The sequence below is a fragment of the Zonotrichia leucophrys genome, chromosome 17 (assembly GCF_028769735.1).
Source record: "Zonotrichia leucophrys gambelii isolate GWCS_2022_RI chromosome 17, RI_Zleu_2.0, whole genome shotgun sequence".
NCBI lineage: Eukaryota > Metazoa > Chordata > Aves > Passeriformes > Passerellidae > Zonotrichia > Zonotrichia leucophrys.
The window spans coordinates 5667264-5683595 of NC_088186.1; the positions used below are offsets into that span (position 1 = coordinate 5667264).

Below are 16332 nucleotides of genomic sequence, written 5' to 3' on the forward strand. Positions count from 1 at the left end.
GGTAATAAAAACTGAAAAAAAGATGCTTTGCAAGTAATTAACTCCTATCTTATTACCTCTGAAAGCCAAAAGTCAAAGTCCTTGATGCCAGTATTGAAATTCTGTTGCTTATTAGCTTCTTTCAGTTTCTGACTCTTCTCTGCTGATTTCTGTACCAGGAACTGCCACTGGTCAGCCAGGGCAGCCAGGCGTGCCTGTCACAAAGTGAGAAAGATAAATAAGTGTCACAAATGAAACATAAAAAAAGTTCTGATCCATGCAAAAGCAGAACATGGTGGAAGTTTGGCTGTTGATTCCAGGTATGCAAGTTAAAGTCAGTATTGTGAGCTGCCCAGTTATAATTTACACCTCAATCAGAGGATCCTTATCCTCGTGACCGAAGCTGAATGATTCACCTGATCTGCACCGTGTAGTTGAAATACCAAAGCTTCTATAAAGCAAGATTGGTTCTAGAGGGACCCTGTCCTGCCTCAGTTCCCAAAGCACTGCTCAGAGCAAGGCCAAGCAGGACTGGCAGGTGCCCACCTTGACGGCGTCCTCGCTGCCGGCGCACGCGCCCCTCTCGATGAGGGAGTTGCCCATGTCGATGACGCCGCGGATGCGGTCGGCGTTGGCGTGGAGCTCGGCCTCAAAGGCCTGGTGCTTCTGGTGCTTGCTCTGCAAGGACAAACCAGCACCATCAGGCTCTGCACAAAGGGCTCCTCCATTGTTCTCATGGGCTGGGGGCTCAGCTTTGTGCACAGGCTGAGCTGAAGGTCTCTCTGGGGAGGGAATTTACTGCTCGCTCCAGTGGTTACTCTCATTACCTGAGAAACCACCAAGTTTTGACCTGGCAAAGCTGTGGCTGAGCAGATACACAGAACTCTGGCAGCATGCTCTGCATTTCACAGGTGCCAAGGCAAAATTCCCTGCACTGAGCTGAGCTGTTACTGCAGTAAAGATTCCTAGCTTTCAATGCAGCCCTTTGAAAAGCAGCACTTACATATACCCTGAGTAGAGCAGGTCATCCTTTCTACTCCAACAGTAACTGCACAAATTCCTACTTCCCTTCCTAATCTATAGGTAATTAACAGAAATCACTGCTCCAGCTTATCTGCTTTCTGCACAGTTGTGATATTAGACATACACAGCCTCATTGTATGTATAGATAAATACTGAATTAACAGTCAAAAATTTCTACAAAAATGTAACTGAATTATTTGGTAAGAATTTTTTACTGCCAAGTTGAGAGCACCATGAGAACAACAGGAGCCTTGGTGTGGGAAGGAGAGTGCAGCTCTCATGAATCCACGATCCATCCACCCACCAGGAATATGACAACAGCACAAAAGTGACAAGACAGAATTTGCAAGTATAAACTGGAAATGCTAGTGACATTGGACATGGGTAGAGAGTGTCCTAGAGAATGGGATGAAAGGAAATGTTAGATCAAAAATAAAAAAGGAAAAATACTATAGCGCTGGTATGAGAAATTCTGCATGAACTGCTTCATTTTGGGCACTGTAACCCCCAAATCCTGAGATTATGAAAGCATATCCTTCAAAGCTAGCTCTAACAACTTGGAAAATTCAATTTAAAAGCTGCCAATTGCATATCTCCATATAATTACCATGACAACAAATTGCAGACAAGCCTTTCTAGTTTAATATACTTTTTTTTCCAGCTAAAAAAATAGTAATTTAATGTACCACACTCTGAAGTGACAAATTATTCCTTCATTTCTTACTCGCTGGCTTCCCCTTTCTTTGTTCTATCTTCTCCCTGCACATATCCTCATTTTACTCCCCTTCTTGGATTCTTACAAGTGCTGTCAGCTTTCCATCTGGTACATCTCTTTTTCTGGAGTGTGCTTTCTGCTTTATTCCCTTCTATGCTATTGCAAGAACTAAGCCAATCAAGATCTAACATTTACTGAATCCTCCATCTTCAGCATTTGGTTCTACAAACACAAACTCATGAATTTGACATTATGCCCTCTGTTAAATCATCACAAGTGATGATCAAACAGCCAAATTTCTGAAAAAGGGGGACAGAACCCCATTCTCCTATGGGCTAACCCCTAAAAAAGCCTAAACTGCATCATTAACGCAGCATAAATTAAACAGATCATGCAGAACACCTGCAAAACAAATACATAAATAAATGATGCTGAATAGGAATGAACAAAAAAGCCACACCCATAGGACGAGGATCAACAGCTGTACCTGGATGGAGGTCAAGAACTAACAGAAAAAACAAGAGATTACATGAACTGATGGATGGAGCAGCAACCAGAGTTTGGGCTTACACAGAAGCTTATACAGAGAAGATAAATTCACATACCAGGCTAGTCCAAACTACTTACCAGCAGTTTGGAAAGCTATAAAACAGATTGAGAGAAGTAGTTCAGTGCATTCATACTACTTCACAAACCAGAATTAAAACATAAGAGATAACTTTATTCCTTAATACTGAAAAATAAATGAGATTTCACATTCTAGTTGAGACCCAAGAATTCCATTTCCTTATTGTCTAGATGCTGGGAGAGACACAGAACAGCCACTTGGGTTTCTTTAGGAAACTTTCTGCTGCAGATACCACATATCTTATTAATTATATGCATGAATAATTAATTATAGGCATGAATAATTACTAACCAAGTCCTATTTTGGGTCTCCTTTCATGCATAATGTAACTTCCATTTTCTCCTTGATGAAAGGAGAACATGTCCAACATGATGCATTATTCTGTCATCTCTGAATAAGAATTCCTGAGCATGGATTTTCAAACCAGAGCAGGCCTTGCAAAGTTAACAATGACATTCTGATTTTTAAGCCAAGAACCACATTCACCTGGATATTTGTGGGATCCTTATAGGACTCATCACTTGCAGTCTGAAGCTTTTCACTGATCCAGGCTTCGATTTCATCCACATCACGACTGAACTGCTGCAGGGTCTGAGACTCTCCCAGCTTCGATCTCTTCTCAATCATTTGGGCTTTCAGACGAAGCCACCTGTGGTAATTTGACACAGAAAATGAACAAAACACTAGAGCCACATGAGGCATCACCTTCAGCAGCTACACAACATTTCTAGAGAGGATTTCCAGGACTGCCTTCTCCTCCCAGGCAGCACTGACCTGTCCAGGACCTCGTTGCGCCTGTTGGCGATGACGCCCTTGGCGTAATGATCTGCAGCAATCAGCTGGTCAGCAAAAGACTGCAGGACAGCAATTTTCTCTTCCTAGAAATCAGAAGCCATGAATTAGAACTGTGGTTCCCTAAAGTCAAATGATGAGCAGTGTCTTGAACAAAACAAGCCTTTTCATCTTCTTTAAATTTACATTACTGGGGCCCTATGAAGGAAGTCTCTCTTCTGCAGGACTGCAGAGTTCAACTCCGAACACTTTTCACCTGTGGCTTTTAGGAAAAAAAGGTCTTTTGGGCTAAAAACTTCAGCAGTATGATCTCTCAATAAATCTAGGCAGCTTTCTGCTATAAGAAATTGGAAATATACCCTTTTCTGCAAAAGGTAAAAAGTAATTTCAAATCAGTAGATTTACACAAATACTTGCCACTATTTCTACACTGTTTCTAGGCAATGGAATACATCCTGATCTGCCAAGCTGCTTTTAAACTTCTGCAGCAAATTCCACATGGCTGAATATTCAGAACTGAACTTCAGAAGCCATACATAGCAGAACTCCTTTTGCAAATGATTCACATGAGAAAAAGGAAACTATTTTCCTCTTACTTCAGCTACACTTCTCACCTGCACATTGATTGCTTTATCAAAATCTTCATGTTTCTTGATGAGTGCCTCCACACTGTCCAAGGAGTCTCCTTTATCCTCTGTGTTTAGGAAAGCCTCACGAGCAGCCATCCAGTTTTCAGCTTGTTCACAGTCCCGATGAAACAGCTGGGGAGAAAAAATAATCCAAAGCATGAGCAAGACAGCTCAAGAGCACTGTTATCACCATGAAATTGTAAACTTTTTAATGAAAAGAGGAATTATTTTTCTTATCCAAACAGCAGCAGAGTACCTGTAGTTCCAGGCACTGGTCCAGCATCATTCTGCGCTGGACCCAGGCCTTCTCCAGGTCTGTCCGTTCTTGGTCCAGAATATCCAGTTTCTCCTTGATCTCAGGGCTGGCATAGTGTCCATGGGCAAGAAGCTGCTGTCCAAACTGTTCAAATGCCTGGAAAGTGCCAGCTCTTGCATCTATTTCCGTGCGGTGCTCCTGCAAGGGGCAGAGATGTGCTGCTCAATAACCAGAGCTAGAACTGATCTATTTTGGAACTCCAATTGGAAAGTTTCAGAAAAAAGAAAGATTTATTGATGTTTATGATACACTTGTCTTTGACATACCTGGTGTCTTTCCAATAAAGCTTCAGCTCCAGTCACATCCTTTGCGAGTTCATCTGAGGAGACCAGGCCCCGGATGCCATTGATCCAAGACATGAGGTCCCTGTGAACACACAGTAATAGGGAATTGTTCCCTCCCTCCACTGAAATGAGTCACAACAGGGAGAACAGCCCTTTTCTGAACCCTTCACAGAAATATTCCTGATGAACAATAAACCATGTATACTTCACTAATAATGAACAAATTGAGAGGGGGATCACATCACTACCTGAAGTCACTGAGGAAACGCTGCAGGTCATGAGAATCTCCCAGCTTCTCCTTGCGCTGGTCAGCTCGCTTCCCCAGACTATTCCAAGCCTGGTTCAGCTCAGTGCATTTTTCTTGGAGATCTTCAGCAGATTCTGGATGTGACTGGATTAGGCGCTGGGCAGTTTCACCAAGAGAATTCACCTAGGATTGGAGAAAGGAAAATGAACACAGTGAGGACAGAGAGAAATGCTATAGTTCAATCATTTCTGGTAGATAAAAACAAAGCTGTTGGGTTTTCTTCCTCAGCATCTCACCTTGTCTCCCAGAGCTGCCAAGTCTCTCTCAAAGCCTTCATGTTTGCGCTGCAGAGCCTGAACACTGGCCAGGTCATGCCCATAGTTGTCTGTATTTAATGCTTGATTCTTCTCCTCTATCCATTCTTTGGTTTCATCAGCATCTCTGATTTGAAGGAAGGAAAGGCAAAAAGAGAATTAAAAGACCACCCTCCACTGAACAAGCTGGGGTTGAATATGATTTGTTTAGAACAGGTCCTGCTGTATTTCAGAATTCTTTTCAGACAAAGCATTTGAGTGAAGACCAAACAAACCCCTCACCTGTGGAACCTCTGGACCTCGTGGGCACTGCCCAACAATTGGCTCCTCTCCTCTGCCAGCTGCTGCAGGGATCTCCAGCGCTCATTCAGCTCCTGCATGAGACAAGTGAAAAGTCAAGACTGGCCTTTCACTACACATAAAGGTTACTAAATTCTGATTCATTCCAGAAGAATGCACAAATTCAGATAGCTTAGTTAAACAAAATAATTTGAGAGGCTTCTCCTGAGCTGTAAAATCAAATAATTTTATGTATATAAGATAGTGATCTAACTTGAGAAGCAAATGCTGTATATAGTAATGCTTCTTTCAATAAATTGATTCAAAAGAGTTTATAAAGCTTAATGCAAGATAAAGACTATGGAAAAGGAGGGTAAAAAATATTCACAAGTTCTAAATCAGGTCAGAGAAAGTTGTGGAATTACCTTGATTGAGTTGAAGGTTGCCACAGTGTGTACCATCAAACGTGCAGACTGTGTGAAAAGGCAGAAATAAAAAATATGACATTGAAGTCAACTCTAGCCAAAAGCACAACCAGACTGAAAAAAAAGTCCTTAAAAAACCAAACAGAAACCACTAAGAAAGACAATGTAAGTAAATTACAAAAGCAATTAGGAATAATTGGTTCTAATTCCTACAGTCTTACAGAGCAGAGTAAGAATAGTCAGAATTCAGAAGTAAGCACTGTCATGTTAGTGTAAACTGAAGCAAACAAATCTTAATGAGGACAAAGAGAAGGAAATTTAAAGGCAACATTCAATACATCAATTAAAAACCTCCAAAATCTGTTTGCTAAGTTACTATAAGACTCTTAGCATTCAATGTACATGTTTGTAATTTGCAAAAAAATACTTTAAAAGTCATCAGTTCCTGGCAACATAGCTGCATTTTCAGTCAAAATATTGCCTTCTAACCTGGTTTCCCCACATTCACACAGCTTAAAAGATGTACAAGCAGCTTTAAGTCTAACAGGGTGGATGCAAGACACAAAACATGGGAATGAAATGCTGTGGATAATTTAAAAAATATTTAAGATATTTTTGTGCTTTAGCAGGTGACAGCTCTTCCATTGTAAGCCTCTAATGAATGGAGAAAGGCTTCTTCTAACTATTGTAGTAAATAAGCTGGAGATGACTAATGGGATACAGCATATTCCTTACTAAAGAAGTATTGACATAAATGGTCTTGACTTTCAGGAATAAAAACATTTTTGTTGTAGCAAGCAGAAAGCAAAGAACTCATGCAGAGTGAACAAGGGATTATTCAACATCTACTGCCCAGAAACTGAAACCCTCACACTACAAGCTCAAAACTAAACAGAGTTTTGTAGCAGAGAGGTAAAAACCAGGCTGTTGAGAATTTCTATGGCACAGGAGAAGCAAATGGTCTAAAAAAGATTATATGCTGTAATTTTTGTTTTATTTTCTTTTTGTGTGCTACTAAGCAATGACACCTACCTTCCAAGGAGAGGCTGTCTTAGAATCCGTTTCATCCTGTTTGAAAAAGTGAAGAAACAACTTTAAATACAAAGCAGAATCTAAAACTATCAGAATACAGTAAAAAAATCTTGAAAATATCTCTGTGTTCAATCCTTAAAGGAGTTAAATACATTTTTTTCATGCAAGTATTTGTATCAGTTTGGATTATGCTGGTTGCTTAGATCTGTGATGTGAGGCAAGACACTCAGGAAATCAAGGGATCATAGATAAGATAATCTTTGAATGTCCATTCCAAGTCATTAGTGAGTTCCATCATGGAAATGAACTACAATTATGGCAGAACTTCTCCTTGTACATCCCAAACCTGTTACAATTGCCACTCCATCCACCTCAGAAATCAACACTTACCCTGGGCATCATCCCATAGACTTCCTGCAAAGGAGACAGGACAAACAATGTGTTATTTTCTAACTCAAAGAATGATTTTCCAACATGATTTTCACACTTAGTTGGCACAGGATAAAATTACTTACAGCACAAGTATGTAAAAAGCTGGCAAAAAAACCCCAAACCAAAACAGAAAACCTACAAACTCCCTCCACTCTGAATTTCACTCTATTTTTCTTTTCCTTTAGCATTCCTCACCTATTTTCCTGCATATAAATAAATGCTAAATTTCAAATTTATATGAAGAAAAGTTAATGCACGGATTCTCTATGACTTTTAATATTATTGTAAAGGCTTTCCATTCCTAAGAAAAGAAAGGAAAAAGCTCTAGATGCTGCTGCAATTTGCTCTAGCATTATTACAGAATATAATTCTAAAGCTCTTGAAAACAGCCTGAATCTTGCAATGCCAGACCAAGACAACAGATAAAAGAAAGAAGGAAAATATTTTGCTTCTTAGATTAGAATAAGGCAGAGAAAAAGAGCACCTGTTGCTGTACTGCTTGTACTTCATCTGCCATCAGCCCTTCTGACTCCAGGTCCTTGGCAACCTTGTTTATGTCCTTCAGGCGTGACTCATTGGCTTTGAGATCCTACAGAGAGCAGGAAATATCCCAGCATGAAAATTCACCCAAGCAGAACACGTGGAACAAGGTGGCTCCCCAGGAGAGCCCAGTGTGGGAACAGCAGGAATTGAGCACAGTGACCCTGAATTCCCATCCTGTGCCAGGGAATCCCAGCTGCTGGATTTGTTTTTCCCCCATATCTCAGGGAAACAACTGTACAGATGGAAACCAAATGCATCTTCCCTTTCAATAGGAATAACTTAGCTGAAGGTTATGCTTTACACAAACTGAAATTCCTCCAAAACTTGGCAGACTCTACTGCAAAGCATTGAAAGAGTTTCAGCTCTCTAGGAGCTGGGAAGCATGGAACAACCTGGGGAATGTAATCAAACTGAAGACACTTTAATATGGGATTCTCTATCCTCACAAAACTAAATTTAAAAATTCATATATGCCTTCTATGGACCTTTTATGTGCAATCAAAGCCATATTTCCTTCTCAGCTATGAAGAATTGTCATGGATACACGATCAGAAAGCCTGAAGGGAAAGGCCAAAATTAACATACACATTATGCAGCACCACAACATACCTTCTGAAAATCATCAAATTTCTTCTGCAGAACCTCCACCTGCTCCAGATCAGCACCCACTTCCTCACTGGTGAGTGCTGCTTCCTTCTCATTGATCCACTGCTGCAGCTCGTTGGCTTCACGGAAAAGCATGAACTTCTTGCAGCTTTTTTCCAACATGCCTTTACGTTTTTCTCCCAGTTCCAGGAGAGAGTGATACCTGGGACAAGCAGGAAAGGAAAGCAGGGAACAATTAGATGGAACTGAGTCCAATCACAGGAATTTCCTAAGTACTGGGGTCCCCAAAAATGGGAATCCCTGAACTTATGTCCTGTTCTGCTACAGGATGAGCTACTCATGTGCAGTTGGGAATGAAGATTGTCCATGTCTCTCCTCCACATGGATTGCACACCAAAATGAGAATTCTCACATGCAACACCTCACTGGGCAAATGCAAACCCAAATCACAGCCTAGACTGGGGTAGGCTCTTAAACCACAGGATCACTGCAGGGCAGGAATGACTCCATAGGCTCTTGCTTGCCAAGGGATATTTTCCTAGAGTACATCAAGTTTGCCATCAGGTTATGAAAATCCACCAGCCTCAGGACATAAACACCTTCACAAGCCATTTTCCAGTGCAAAATCTGCTGAATGTTTAAAGCAAGGTCTGAATCTTTGATAACACACCTAGATTCAACTGGGAAATCCATTAAACTCATTTAGTGTACGCTTTTTATATCTGTGGAATTCTCAACATCAGTGATTTTAGTCCTGCTTTACTTCTAGAACAGACACAATATGAAACCTCAAGCATGTTTAGATTGATCTGCACAGGCAAATAAACCTATTAAGACCAGCCAGTTATTTAAAACTATCTTGTAATCAACTAGACACAGATGATCCTACAAGAACTTTTCCAAGCTATTGCTGAAAAAAGCCAAGAGCAGTTTTGCAGTCACTGATACTGAATTACAAATCTCTCTAGCAATGCATAATGCCTGTTTTTAAAAATCCTGCATTCAGAAAAACCACACTTAATACTCATTCTTACTTTATTTTAACTCTTCCAGAAGATGAGACATTTTAGCTGCATCTGGGAGGGTTTTTTATGTCCTGAATCAGTTTGGACATTGGTCTACCACAGTGATCAACAGCAGCAATAGATTCTCATTATTAAGGACATTCCTTCTGATGTTATTAAATCAAATAATACCAGACACTGCTGAGGTACCTGCAGGGCCTCAAATGGGGATGTTTTCATTCCCCACCCCACAGCACAAGGCCACAGACTGAGCAGTTACAACCCCCCAGCCTGAGGGGTTCAATCCTGCAGAGTTTTCCTAACCAACAGCTCAGAGATGACAAAGTCCCTTCAAAAAAATCCTCAGTATCCTGAGCTGTAATATCTATATACCAAACTGATAAATCAGCTCTCCTTCCATGGAAGCAGGGACTTTGTGGCTTCCTGTTTACTGTAGTTTAAGAGTGGGCAGTTTAAGAACCTTTCATATTAGATTTAAATAGAAACTTTCTAGCCTGACTTGAAGCCTGCCCTAACTGCAGCTGTTTGCCTCAGCAAACTACATTAGGTATTAAGTACTTGTAAAGCTTATAGAGGATCTGAGGCAAAACTCTTTCAGAAGCAAACCTAACCTCAGAGCTGCTTTGCAACACTTGAGAGATTTACATTAAAGTGTCACTTTTAATTTTCAAGAAATACATTTGGTATGAAAAGCCAGGCACAGCCAATGAACACTGTGGCTTTGGATTTCCCAGCAACTGCCACCAGTATAATGCAAACTTGATATCTTTTCCAGGAGACATGAACACAGATTTCAAAATTTAGTTAAAGTTAAAATGAAGGAATAATCACCCTATATAAATAATGTTTTTTGAGCACCCAGCATGAATGTCACTTTGTATGATAAACCATGACAGCCCCACCCTTCCTAAACTCTTAGGACATTCAGATGTGATGCAATACTTGGTAGATGTATTTTATATATATTTATATAAACAAACTAATATTTCCATCTGCACCTCAGAAAATGTAAGCGATGCTTTTTAAGAAAAACAGTCCAGATAGCCCTAAAGCCTCTTTGGTAAGCAAAACCAGAGTGATGGAATAAACATGAACCAATCCAGCAGCACAGAGGTGCCCAGCAAGATAAGCAGCTGCTTGTGAGGAACAGAGGCAACACAGATCACCACATTCATCTAAACTAATCCTCCTTGCAGAAATGGCCTCCTTCACAGCTCTTGGGAGCAGCATTCCCAAAGAAAGAAACAAAGGGAGGATGAGCAGTGACAGTGTGGAGACAGCATGGTTTAGGAAAGGGCTAATCCTACTCACAGTTCTTCGACCTGTTTCATACGCAGAGAGACACTGCCGACCTCCTTAGTAATGAGAGTCCTGCACAGACAGGGAGCACAGCAAATGCATGCCAAAAATTAGTCAGATTAACAAAAATAATGAAAGCAGCAGCTCCATCCATGGCTGGTCTGTGGTAGGAGATGGGTAAGAGTCCACATTTAAATGGAGAAAATTAGGTGTTGTTCAGAAGCAAAGCAAATCAGATCAGGAGTACAATTCATGTAAGGAAACCTCAGCAGTACAGTTGAGCTCTCTCTATAAGGTCTCCTCATTTCCTCATGATTGTGCCAAGGGATTGGAAACTAAAAGGTGGTCCCCTCTCCTTGGCTCTAAAATAAGGCACCCTGTTCTAGTTACTAAAATCCATATGCAAACCCATGGAGGGATATTGATATTGGTAGGGATTGAAGGGATATTTAATAATGATATTATTAAAATCCTGACCAATGTGCCACAATTCTCCAGCATTTTTTCTTCATGCTGGTAAAAAGGTTTTTTCTTATGGGTTGGTGGGGGTTTTTTTGTGCGATTTTATTTTATTTTTTTAATTCTAGAGCTAAGGCTAGTAATTATTGCATGGCACTGTAATAACTGATGACTCAACACAACTGAGTGGGAAGAAATTCTCACACAGAACGACAGCATAGCTGCACAAACAGATGGGAGTACACAGAAAACTTTCAGCTTCAGCTTTCAAGTGGCTTGATAAGATGGGCTAGCACTCACAGCTATCACCCACAGCCCTTGCTTGAATTAATCTCCAGCCACCATGTGCTTTAAGAAGGTCATTACCAAGCAGCCTTGCAGTTTTCTGTTTGAAACGATAGGCTGCTCTTTTAAAAAATATGATAAAAGTTGAAAAAAAAAAAAGGGGGGGGACACCTTTTAGCTCCTATAATGGCAACAAATATTGGCACCACATTTCAGAAAAAAAAGTGATGAGCTAAGAGCAAAGTAGCCCCAGCTCATAAGGAGGGCACCTTCAGAGGCAGCCCTGTATAGGGAGAGCACTGTACTTAAAGGAATCAAATTTAAGAAAGCTTTTCAAAACAGATCACACGTTAAGAAGTGACAACTACATATACAAGAGTTGCTTAGGACATATATAATCCACAAACAAGTTAAGTAGTTAGGTACAACAACAAAAGGAACACAAAATATTCAAGTCAGACAGTAAGTTGAGCTCTAGTGTCATGAATTTAACAGTTAAAAATGGGAAAAGCAACAAGAAAATCTAGAGTAGGAATAAAGCAACTGAATCCGGTGCCTCTGGCAAAGGAGTCCCTTGTTTTGCTCCAATTAATTACTCCCTAGTGTAAGAAGCATTAACCTAAGCTGGTGGCAATCTGTGAAGCAAAGGCCAAGCCAGCAGATGCTGGCAGTGTCACATCTCATCAGTCAGAGCTTACTGGTTGTCGATCTGCTCCTGGCGCAGCGCGATGCTGCCCTGCTCCTCCAGGAGGTTCTCTCGCGATGCCGACTGGGCAGGGTCCAGTTTCTTCACATAGGCAGCAGGGACAAAGCCCTGGCGGTCATTGACTTCCACCTTCCACCAGTCCTGGAAGGAAAAAAACCACAAAGCTCTGTGAGGACATCATCAGGCATAAAGAATGCTGGGCAAGTGAATGCTGCAAATCAGAGACTTCTATTAACACAAGGAAAGCAGGGATGCTCTCAACAGTTTGCTCTTTTATGGAGATCATTTCAAACAAACAGTCTTTTGAAGACGTCTCCTCTTGTATTTGGCCAAAAGTTCCTCCACATCAGGGAATTAAAGTTCTCTCAGACATGTGCCCTGTCTTGGAAAAGTTGGCAGCTGTAGAGGAGCGATGGAAATGAAGAGGTTCAGCTGAAGTGCTGAATGGGGACATGGACTAAATGTGCCAAAACCAAACAAAGCATACAGCACTGAGGGAGCCAAGCAGGGCAGCAAAGCAGGAGGCCAGAACCCACCTTGTTGGTGCTGTTGAGTAAGGTGAGGATATCTCCCTTCTTCATTGTCACCTCCCGGGGACTCTTCTCCTGGTAATCATAGAGTGCCAGAACCAGCTCTTTTCCAGTTTCATCATCTGTGGGAGCAACTTGTTGCTAAAAAAAAAAAAAGGCACAAGAAAAAATGAGCTGCTCCATGTTCATTACAATCAATGCTGTTGTCCTAAAATAGACTTCAGCCTTAGTTAAAGCTACTGTAGGGTCACTTTAGGTGCTGTCTGGGCTCAAACCCTGAAAACCACCATATTAAATTGTTTTACTTCAAAACAATACAGCTGTCTTACAATTATAAAAACAGACTGCTAATTTTTTTGAGAAAATGAAGCACAGTCTGCAATAACTTCCCAAAACCAACAACTGTTATTGAGCTTTGTTTTTACCTTTTGCTGACCCATGAATTTTAGGTACATGATTGGCATCTTTCCTTACCCTGCATGCCTGGGCCTGCTCCCTCAATGCCTGGATGCTGCTGCCATAAGCGGAGAGATCAGACATCAAAGCTTCATGTTTCTTCAGAAGAGCCTGAAAGTGGATGATAATAACAACATACACACCTTGCCATTTTACAAATATGCCTCTGCTTCAAAAATATACTTTGACTCCATACAAAGGGAATGTGGGTTTTTCAGAGCTGCCAGCCTTGTGACTCTCATGGGAATAATCACTTCTATTTATTCACAGGCTAGATAGTGGGCCTAATGCTTCTGGTGCTCTGCCTCTGCCTTATCTCAGCAACATTCTTTTGTTCTGAACAGAAATAACTATTTCCAGAGTGATACGGGTAAGTTTAAAGTGTGCCTTTAAAGTGCACTTCATGTTGATAAAATGTCAGTCAGCACTGCCTGGGATGTGATGTTTGACTGCAGGATGATATCAATAAAACAAATCCAGACAAAAAAAAATTACTTCCAGGCTAATGAACTGCTGAAAACCAGACTCGTACTGAAATGCTCATCCCATGAGGAATTTGCTGATATTATTTTCATTATACTTAAAAAAACAAAACTTTGTAAAAGAGCGCATACAGAGGTAAAGCTTCCTCACAGTTGGTTTAATATACTGAGCAGCAGAATTTCACATAGTTGCAATAGCAACTAAGACACAGGAAAATATGTCATCTTTTGACTAAGAGCCAAAATCTTGCTTGATGCAAGAATCCGCCCTCAAGAATCCTGAAATTATCACAGCTCATTTTTTACCATTGGACAAATCCTCACTGTACTTATGCAAAATGGATTTAAACAAGAATCTCAAATACCTCAGCAGAGTCTTCATCTTTCCCATAGTCTGTACTGCCTACAATGGGCTCCTTTTCCCTCATCCAGGATTCGGCCTCATTGGCATCAGCAAAGTACTGCTGAGCCTGCAGGGAATCCTCCAGGTCCTGCCGCCGCTGAGACGCTTTGGCTTTCAGAGAGTCCCACTTCTGGTTCAGCTCGTTCAGTTTGACTTTCACATCCTCAGCTGCAAAGTGTCCTGTGGAACAGCAGCAGAGGGAACTGAAGGACTTCAGCACACAAAAGCAATAAACATTAAAAGATTACTTGTAATTCTTCAAGGTCAAAAAAATCAGACCAATTAAAGCCTATTTAGACTAGAATTATAAAAACCTAACTCAGCTGGTCCTTTTGCCTCAGACTGGAAAACACAACCTGCAAATCAAGCTGTACCAGCATATCTTAATCAATAGGAATAAAATGAGACACACCATAACATTTCTCAATGATGAAACAGAAAAGGTCATCTCTTTCCAGAGTTCTGGTAGCAGACAAATATTATTTCAGACCTGCAGGATATTTTTTCAAATTTTCATGTTAAAAACACCCAGTCAGAAATAAAGATGCCTATTTATTTAAAAGCAAGAACTACTGTCTTTGTAGAGAATTTTCTCTCACATCAGGATTATGTACCTCAGATAGAGCCCTGTAACAGATTTAATTATAGGGACTAAATACAATAGGCACAAAATTACTAAATAAGTGTTCATCAAGAGTAGACAGATCTGTCAACATTCAGACAGGTTCCCATCTAGGAACCTATTTTTATTTTCAGGTGCAAGGATGACCAGGAGTTCATCCTGCTAGCAGGTACCTGCCTATTATCAGGCTAAAATCAGGCAGTAATTCTTAACTATGCTGGGCCAGAGAACAAAGACTGCCAGAGTTAAAAAATATTGAGATGTACCTTCTTCCACCATAGCATTTCCCTTCTGTGTGACTGCTTTAATGCGAGGCTCATGGCCTGCAATTTCTGCCTGCAAAGCCTGGTGCTTCTTTAACAGATTCTGGACACCAATTAAGTCTTTGCCTGAAAGATACAAAATAATTAAATCAGCTGAATCAGAGTCACTAAATCAAACAAAAATTTCAAGGCAGCTGCAGCCAGCAATACAGAAACTTGCACAGGGAGAACTCTAACAATGAGGACAAAGTACTCTGGAAACTACATTACCACTGCAATTACATAAGCAAAATAACAGAGACTCAAGGCAATGGCAAATTGTAACTCTGGGCAATGTTAATTACACAAATTTTCAGAGAATGTTCTATCAAGATACAATTTATAATAGAGCAATATCTGACATCTGAATCCTAGAGATCCCAGGATGGGCCAACCTCTGTTTGTTGAAGCTGCAATAGGCTCTTTTTCCCTAATCCAGGTCTCCTCATCCTCAATGTCACGGAAAAGCTGCTGCAGGCGAAGAGAATCCGCGAGTTTCTGCTTGCGAGCCACCATGGGGTCCTTCAGAGCTTCGTAACGAGCCACCAAAGCCTCTTGTTTCTTCTTGATATTGTCAGCATCAAAGTGCCCAGCCTCCTGGAACTGGCGTGCCTGGATGGTAATGCCATCTATCCGATCCTAAAATTGATCAGCGACACCATTAGGTCAGAACTTCTGTGAGGTGGCTGCAGTGACTGAGAAGCTCATTTCTATGAAAGTTATAAAGATATTTTAGAGACATACAAGTTATGTTTTAGTTTAAAATTATTTCTGAGAAGCAAACTGTAAAACTCAAAGCTAAAAAAATTATAAAAACCAGACCTGCTAAGGTCTCTGATTGAGCATATCTGAAAACACCATCTTTTGAGTGAGTAGATCTGAAAAGGCAGGAATAAAAATTATTTCCTTACCTGATGGGCAGCAACATCTGCCTCTAGCAGTGCATGCTTCTTCTGAAGATTCTGAACATTAGTAAGATCTTTTCCATAATCATCAGAAGCCAGGTGTCCTTCTACTTCATAGAGCCAGAGCTCAATGTCCTCCACATTGCGATTAAACTGCTGCTGCTGATTGGCTTCTCGCAGCTTTATACCTGAGAGAGACAGGCAAGACAACAGGACAGTAAGTCAAGTGGAAACTGAAGTGAACTCATTTCCTGTGTTCTCCCAGCTAAAACTCTCTAGAATTTTGCCCATATTCTTCTAAGCAAGTCATACCTTTGAGCTCAGTGGCCTCCAGAAGTTTCTTCCACAAGCTGATGACTTCATTCATGCGAGCTGCCACCTCGTCGGACGCGTAGTGCTTGACATCAATGAGCTTCTGGCCAGCTTTCTCCAGGGCATCGATCCGGCTCTGGTTGGCAGACAGCTCTGCTTCAAAAGCCTGGTGCTTCTGAACTTTACCTTGCAAGTTTGATGGATCCTACAGATGAAGAAAGAAAAATAGAAGATTTCAGTGTAAAACCAGGACCCAAAGATCTCTGAAGAATTTTTGAAATTGGACTACATTCATTGACATG

General features: G+C 40.9%; 1 protein-coding gene across 7 annotated transcripts in view; it reads right to left on the reverse strand.

Moving 5' to 3' along the window:
- SPTAN1 (spectrin alpha, non-erythrocytic 1) overlaps positions 1 to 16332 on the reverse strand; it is a 46914-nt gene that overhangs the window by 12957 nt on the left and 17625 nt on the right. For 2 of the 7 annotated variants that reach the window (XM_064727516.1, XM_064727512.1), the window contains exons 15-39: positions 16031 to 16235; positions 15725 to 15906; positions 15209 to 15452; positions 14778 to 14900; positions 13852 to 14069; positions 13023 to 13115; positions 12555 to 12689; positions 12011 to 12159; positions 10581 to 10640; positions 8248 to 8446; positions 7580 to 7684; positions 7054 to 7077; positions 6664 to 6699; positions 5632 to 5679; positions 5210 to 5301; positions 4910 to 5054; positions 4615 to 4796; positions 4349 to 4448; positions 4023 to 4220; positions 3752 to 3898; positions 3120 to 3223; positions 2832 to 2994; positions 2345 to 2359; positions 526 to 657; positions 57 to 194 (exon numbers count right to left, since the gene is read on the reverse strand). In XM_064727516.1, the coding sequence (XP_064583586.1) occupies positions 57 to 194; positions 526 to 657; positions 2345 to 2359; positions 2832 to 2994; positions 3120 to 3223; positions 3752 to 3898; positions 4023 to 4220; positions 4349 to 4448; positions 4615 to 4796; positions 4910 to 5054; positions 5210 to 5301; positions 5632 to 5679; positions 6664 to 6699; positions 7054 to 7077; positions 7580 to 7684; positions 8248 to 8446; positions 10581 to 10640; positions 12011 to 12159; positions 12555 to 12689; positions 13023 to 13115; positions 13852 to 14069; positions 14778 to 14900; positions 15209 to 15452; positions 15725 to 15906; positions 16031 to 16235 (3237 nt within the window). The remainder of the gene's footprint in view (positions 1 to 56; positions 195 to 525; positions 658 to 2344; positions 2360 to 2831; positions 2995 to 3119; positions 3224 to 3751; positions 3899 to 4022; positions 4221 to 4348; positions 4449 to 4614; positions 4797 to 4909; positions 5055 to 5209; positions 5302 to 5631; positions 5680 to 6663; positions 6700 to 7053; positions 7078 to 7579; positions 7685 to 8247; positions 8447 to 10580; positions 10641 to 12010; positions 12160 to 12554; positions 12690 to 13022; positions 13116 to 13851; positions 14070 to 14777; positions 14901 to 15208; positions 15453 to 15724; positions 15907 to 16030; positions 16236 to 16332) is intronic. The other 5 variants (XM_064727518.1, XM_064727515.1, XM_064727517.1 and 2 more) reach the window with 3 other exon arrangements.